The 7,780-nt window shown below is 28.1% G+C and overlaps 1 protein-coding gene across 5 annotated transcripts in view; it reads right to left on the bottom strand.

Annotated features, from left to right (window-relative positions):
- Nucleotides 1-3,449: 3,449 nt before the first annotated feature.
- LOC129905844 (phosphatidate phosphatase LPIN3) overlaps nucleotides 3,450-7,780 on the bottom strand; it is a 65,637-nt gene continuing 61,306 nt past the window's right edge. For 4 of the 5 annotated variants that reach the window (XM_055981453.1, XM_055981456.1, XM_055981455.1 and 1 more), the window contains one exon: nucleotides 3,450-3,878. In XM_055981453.1, coding sequence (XP_055837428.1) covers nucleotides 3,683-3,878 — 196 coding nt within the window. In that variant the 3' untranslated portion in view covers nucleotides 3,450-3,682. Of the gene's footprint in view, nucleotides 3,879-5,721; nucleotides 6,355-7,780 lie in introns of those variants that run through there. The other variant, XM_055981454.1, reaches the window with a different exon arrangement.

Below are 7,780 nucleotides of genomic sequence, written 5' to 3'. Positions count from 1 at the left end.
ATCCCACAATGTGAAATAAAACGAAATATTGTCAACAATATTTCACAAAAAACAAATGAAAGATGGAACCTCCTAGAATCCTGCGGTCACACCAGGAAACTATGGCCGAACTTCGACGAGAAAAAATCAAACAAGATCTTACTACTTAGTAAACCTTCCTTAAGATCACTAATAGGCATCTTAACGGGACATAACCTACTAGGATACCACAAAAAGAAAATGGGGCTTAGTACGGATGATCTATGCAGAGGCTGCGGCAATGAAGACGAACAGGAAAACACTGTTCACTTCCTCTGTCACTGCCCAGCACTCTGTCGCACTAGGAAAAAATTCTTAGGAAACTACTTCTTTAATGAATTAGAAGAACTTTCGGAACTTTCAGGCAATAGCCTACTGAACTTTGTAAAGTCCTCCAAATGGCTCGAACAACCATAGCATTCATAGGTTATCACTTTTTCAGGAAGTTACAATACTTCAGGGTATCACAAGGGATCTACATTGATCTAAGTGTGACGGTAACAAGATCAACTGTCAGCCCATTGAACCTAACCTAACCTATCCCAAATATTGTTTTGGTAATTTTTAATGGCATGAACATCAGATTGGTTTCATTATTTATCACCGATAGAAAACATGGTTTTAACCACTAGAAATAAATGTTCCGCATACGCCACAGTGAACGTCAACGATCGAATTTGAAATAGAATAATATGATTAAAAGGAAAAACACCTTACTTTTCGTGACCATTCGCTATTTTATTTATTGATTTTCTGGCTAATGTTTGATTTATATGATTAACATTATGATTGATTAGTTATTTTTTTTTTCTGTGATTCTTCTGAAATACATTTAAACTCAAATTCAATTCGGGAGAGAATTGTTTTTTTCCTAGTTAGAACTAAGACTATTTTAAAAATTGGATACGTAATAAATAAGGCTATCAGCTTTTCTAGGAATTTATAAAAGTAAGTGTGGATCAATTTTATAGATATTTTTATCTAGAATATTATTGGTATTTTTCGTTGGAAAAAATCTTGATGCGACGGAAAATGCACAAAATTAAAACAAATTCCTCTCTGGCAATGATTTAGATTTCTATTCAAACTGAATTCATGGAAGTTCTCTACTATATCTGAAGTTAGTGTTGTTCATAAAACTACCTTCGTTTCCTATAAAATTTCCATAGAGGAGACCGATTCCTCATAACAAACAAACAAAAAACTCATAAATAAGCTTAGTTTCGAAATAAAATTTGAATTTATAACAATGGTTTTCAATAAAATTTAATCAACCGTATTGTGAGTTCCACTTACAAAAATTCCATCCGAAAAGATTTGATTTGTAGCAAATCTAAGATACAAATGAAATTCGTGATAAAGCCAATTTTAATACTCGTAGATAAAAAGTAAATAATTTTCGATTTTATCTATTAGTCAGTAGTATTCTCTCAATTGAGTTTTCGGCGAAAAGTTGTTAACTTTCAAAATATTCCCTCATTCGGGATTTTTTGTTCAGGTGATATGCGACGTAATCCACAGCACTTTTTATTTAAGTTTGAATGACGAAAAATATTTAAAACAGTTTAGCGCAAAAAATAAAAATCCTGCCAATAAAAATAATTTTATCTGAAAATTTTTCCTCGTAAAACTCACAAAGCGACTCTTTGAGATAAATCTTTTCAGATAATTGTATGTTGTAATTCGATCAGTTTTTTTGCGGTTTCAGAGTACTCCAAAAATCGAGGCTCTAGGCCTGGGGTCTATTACGTAATACAAAAGGAGAGTGAACGATACTGAAGTAAAGGATAGTCACAACAAAGAGCGATTATTTAAAACGAGAAAGTCGTAAGGCTAAACTAATTAGGATTACATGCTTTCTAACGGCAGACGCAACAATAATACGATAACTTAACGAAAATCAAATAATATGAAAAAGACAGTCATAATGATTAACGAGTATCGTTTAAATAAAACAATTGTCGTAATCTCATTTGAACGTTAACGAATTAATTTCAACAATATTCGTTTTACAAAATAGGGCCCCTGGCTTATGTATATTAACTATATTATAAAGCTTCTACAGTTAATTATTGAAAAAGCCACGAGAAAGAAACATGGTTTCGGCAAACAGTTGAATAAACCACTTTTCTGAGCGAAAATCCTGCGGATTTTGTTGTTATTGTTTGCTTTCAGTTGAATGGGTCCAATTTATCTTGAAGGACTGGACTGACAAGTTTTCTCTAGATGTTGAAAATTTTATTATCGAAACTTACTTTGTGAGTGGTTCAACTAATTGATAAACATAAATTTTTTGAACAATCATTTAAATAAATGAGCAAAAATAATTGTTTTGTTTTTAACACAAGCGTAATTGATTATTTTATTTATTTTGCCAATTCATATTTTTTTTGTTTGTCTTTTCTTCTAAATATATAAACATTTTAAAAGCTTCCACAAAAAATGTATAATCTACATAGTTTTACCAGACAAACTGGTTATTACATCTATTTTTTTTTTTTTTTTTTTGTAATTTGTGAACGCTTTAAGCTTTCTATTTTTTTTAATATTAAATATAAGTACGATTATTCTTTGTAAGATAATTTAATGCCTTTCGTTTTGAATGTTTATGAATGACGATTATGGAAATACTTTTTTTATGAATGTATGAGATGATTATGAAGAAGAAACTAAGCGTTTTTTCATTTTTGTTTTTTTTTCTTTGATTAAAATAAAAAAAAAGAAATTATATTCTAGCTATGATAAGCTTATTAAGAAATTCATATAAGGACAAAAATTAAACAAAAAACAAAAGTTCGTTTACATAAATTTCTTTAAATTACAATTAAAAAAAATACAATTAATTATAAAAATTATTTTAAAGTTTTTTTTTAAGCTTTTTCTTATTTTTCAATAAAAATTATTAAACCCAAATAGTATACAAAAACAAAAAACAACAATTTTAAAAATAAATATAATTATAAATCTAAGAAAAAATAGTTAAACAAAAATTATAAACTTAAAATCATAAATTTCTTTGTGTAATTCATAAAGAGTAATTTGCTTAATGGAATTTAAATTAAAAATAAATACTATTAGAAATGCAAACCATTTCAGAATAAAAAAAAAAGAAAAACAAACAAATGTTTTTATCACAAAACGAACCTGGAAATATTAAACACAAAACAAAATCTAACTTAAAGTAGAAGATACCCAATCTTTTAACGAAGAAACTAGTATCTCTCAGAATATAATTTAAAAAATATTGTATTTTGATAAGACTACAAAAAAAAAAAAAAAATACAAAAACTTATAATATCACAATAATTAAAATAAAAAAAATGCAAACGAAAGTGTTTTATTTTATTAAAATTGAAAAAAAAGAGGAAAAATATTTCTAAATATTGTGTGATTGATTATGTGTGTGAGCTTTATATGCTTCCCTATTTTGCTTTCTGTGATTATGATTAAATATTGCATATTTTAGACAACTTGGTACAAATTTATATGTTTTTTTTTTTTATAATTATTTATTTCTGTTACTAGTTTATTTTTTGTTTGTTTGCATTAAAAAAAAATTCAAGAGGATTTTGATATTCTATTACTTTTGTCAATCATTTTTTTTTTTTATGTAAAGTTTTCATCATGGTTGGTAACCATATCATTTATTTTTATTTTTTTAAATTTAATTTTCTGGAATAGAGCTTAAAGGCTGTGATAAGTTAGTTGTTATGGTAAATGATGTTTTACTATCGTCCAGCTCAATATCAAGCTCAGGTAAGGGATCACGCCAGTAGTTAAAGTTGGAAAACTCAATAGAGCCCTCGTCATATTTGATGGGCGGGAAAAGTTGGTCGACAATGTATGTCATGCTGCAATATCTGAAAGAAGATAAAATCATATAATTAATAAAAAAAAAACTTAAATAATCTAATCACAGACAAAAAAAATTTTCGTAAAAGAGATAAATTGAGTGACTTATATTTAAAATTGTTACTATAACAGTAAAATTTAAGAACCAGTACCGATTCTTAAAAATCTTAAAAAATAATGTCAACTGGTATAACGATGAGGGTAGGTCCCCTTTGGCGAGGTCTTAGACCATTAACTTCTGACTGCCAAACCGTTTTTAGATTTTAACTTAAAGCAGTCCAAAGTATGCAGTGCTCTGATCTTTAAAATTAAATGTCGCAAGAAAATGAAATACATGGCAACCAAAGGCTTAAAACGGCTTCTCACATACCTTTTTTTTTTTTTAAATAATTACACAAATGTACAAAAAAAATTAAAAGTTACACAATCTTAAATTGAAAAAAAAACTTGAACAATACCTCAAAACACCTGTGGAGATCTGTTGCCGATGACCAGCCACCAGTTTAGGAAGTACCGTAATCTCTGTTTAAAATTTCGACATGGGAGGCTTTAAAAAATTGTAACTTTTTTTTCTAGGTGTCGAACAAATATGAATGAAGAAATATTTAAAGCTTAAATAACAACCTTTTATATGATATAAAATGTATTATATAAAATTGTCATATAAAAAAATGAATTAAATGGTGATGCAATAAAAAAAATTTATATTTTTTCGATTTTTATTTTTCACGAAAAAATTTTTTTTTTTAAGTTTTCACTTCTACCACGTGTGAATTGCATACATGATTTTTTTTTTGTTTTTTTTTTTTATTTAATAAATTCCGAACACAGGGCAACTTTGACTCCTCGCGGGGTAATTGGCTGTTTAATTATACCTTTCTACCTTTATTGGCTTGATTTTGACAATTATTGTGCGTATCGGCGAGAATCAATGAAATGTAAAAAAAAATTACACACACTTAAGTCAATACATACAAACTCACCCATGATTTTCTTTACCGTTTGTCCGACGAAATTTGACAGACTTGTTGTGTATATGCGCTTACAAGAGTCTATGCTCATTAGGGTGTTCGTTATTTAGATTTTTTTTGACAATCAAGTTCCTAAGTGGGAAAACTGTTTCTAAATAATGCATGCATGTCCTGACTAAATCCCTAGTCATAGAAAAATGGTTTATACCTTTTTGAAAATAGTGTTTAATGTAGACAAGAACCTCATCAAAAATTTGTACGTTAAGGCTATATCTAAAAAAATGGCCTCATAAGTCAAAATATACCTATTTCAAAAAAAACTTTAACCCTCTTGGGCGCCATCTAGCGTCAAAATAAAAATCTGAAATAATTAGCGGATTTTTTTTATTATTTGAAAACAGTTTTTCTACTTAGGATTCAAAAATAACGAACGCCCTAATTCACATATGTACCTATGTATATAAATAGCTAAAAATAGCTTGCATAGTTTAGAAATATCAATTTGTTAAAAAAATCCATATTTACTGACCAAAGTGACTAATATTCAGAACTCCAAAAAGAAAAAAAAAGTAATCGTTCAGATTAGTCTACCTATATTTCTGTTTCCCCAATTAAGAAAAACTATACTGTGTCTCTTCACTTACAACACTCAATAGCAGTTTAGTTCATCTATGTACATATATGTGTATTAAATTTAGCTATGAATATTTTTAAGAACAGCCCGCAAGGATCACTTATATATTGCAAAAACGTATACCTTTTGAAAAAGGGCGAATGAGAAGCAGCGCTGAACAGATGGGATGATGTGACTTGGTGTTAGAAACAGTTGAAGCGGCATCTAATCAAAATTTAAAAAAAACAGCAAAGAAAAAAATAAAAATTTAACAAAAAATGAAAATCTCCTTCATTTATTTTCAAATAAATCTCTATCACCTTACCAAAAACATATTGGATTGCTTTTTTTTGTTGACTTAACAAAACATTCTTTAAAAAATATATACGTTCACATAAAACAACAATTATTGCACAGAGAAAAAAATACAATCACTTAAGGTTTTTTTTTTTTGTCTAAACTAAATTTAAAATTTAAACTTAATCCTAACAAGTAATGCATATCACATTTAAGTAACACATTTTGTTATCCGCTTATACTGCAACAATACGATTTTTGTTTATCCTTAATTTTATAACATTCAATCTTATTTTTGTTTAGCTTCTTCTTCATATATGTATGTATTTCTCAAGGTACTTATTGGACTTGATTTTTTGATTAGCGTCGTCATTCCGCTTTGCACTTTGGTTTTTTTTTTTGTTTTTTGTCTTTTAAACGTTTTCTGCTGTTTTAAAATTATCATCGTCGAAAACATCATTTAAATCTTCTTCTACATCGGTTTGACTGAATTGTAGTTCGTCTTCATCGCCCGATACACAGTCATAATCTTCATCTAAATCGCTATCATCACGTTCGATTGGTGGGAAATATTCATTCACTTCCAGTGATTGATTGATGTAACTACAATAGAAAATTTATCCTCATCATAACAGATGAACAAATTTGTAGGGGAGAATTTTGTTTACATACAACTCGACAAGCAAGGAGCATTACACAAATTACAATTATGTTGAGAAAGAATATGATTTGAAGAGAGGAAACAGAAGGAATTTTTGGAACGCATCACCAAAATGGTACAATTTTTGTTAATCACGATTTAAAGCATTACATGTATGTTTCTCTTTGTTTTTAATAATTATTATCATTTTAGATGTAGACAGATTATGACTTTTTTTTATAATGAGTTAATTGAAGTATCTATTAAGCAGAAATGACGCGTGATTTTTAGTTTTTTTTTTTTTATAGTTTTTTCAACTGATTTTTAGTTTAATTATAATGAATTTAAGCTGAGTATGTTTTTTTGTTAAGCTAGAAAATAATGAAATGTTTTTTGCATAGTTTCAAAATTTTAGAAGCCCACTAACCACAATGAATTTTATTTAAAAATGTAAGTATGGACTCATTCGCAGATCTGTGAAAATAAGCAGAATGTCAATAAGGAAATTCCATTTTTTGGACATCGAGGTTGGTTTGTCACTCTTAATTATGAAACCTATATTTCTCAAAAACCTACATTTCTTTAAGGTAACAAGGACAAAGATCCCTATAAGAATCAGAAAATAAATTTAAGAAAATGAACGGTAAAGCGGTAGCGGTACAGATAATCGTATGAAAAATGATCGTCAACGTTTAGGTATGGAATTTTGTTCATGAAATTACCCGTACCGCTACTGCATAGCTTTCCGGTGTGTTTCTTCTTTAATGCATAAAAAAAAAATATTTAACTGCATTCTCAGTTTGTTTATTGATAATTGTTTAAATTTTTTTTGTTTATACTAAATATATATATTACTTATTTGAACAACAATTTATAGAAATTTCACTACCTTAAACATACAAAATTTGAAAGGTCACAGAATCGTCAGCAAAGTAATTAACTTTTCATTTATTTCTTGTTTAAGCTCTTACAAGTCCACTGTGGCGTATGTGGAATGTTTTGTCTGCTCTATTTGACAGCTATACCGGCTTTTTTGTTTTATTATTTGTTTGTATGGCACCCTTTGACAATCAACTCGAGTATTTGTTTGTAAAATTCATAAAAATTATTGATACCACTTGTTTTCCATTGCATATTTCTCAGATTTTAAAAGGCATTCTTCACTTGTTGTGAACAACAAGTGCAGTATGAATTTTCGCATTCCATTTTATTTTTGTAACGTTGCTATTTTTTTTTATTGATTCAATTCTTTCAAAATAAATTTGTCGAGCGGAAAAAGCTCGTTAAAAAATTACAGTACATTTGGTTGACTAAAAAAAGGGTTTTGATTTACTTATATTCATCAAACTTTTTTATCACAAAAATAGAAAGTAGAGCTTCAAATTACCT

The sequence above is a fragment of the Episyrphus balteatus genome, chromosome 1 (assembly GCF_945859705.1).
Source record: "Episyrphus balteatus chromosome 1, idEpiBalt1.1, whole genome shotgun sequence".
NCBI classification, from domain to species: Eukaryota; Metazoa; Arthropoda; class Insecta; order Diptera; family Syrphidae; genus Episyrphus; species Episyrphus balteatus.
This window is presented reverse-complemented; position numbering and strand designations above follow the sequence as displayed.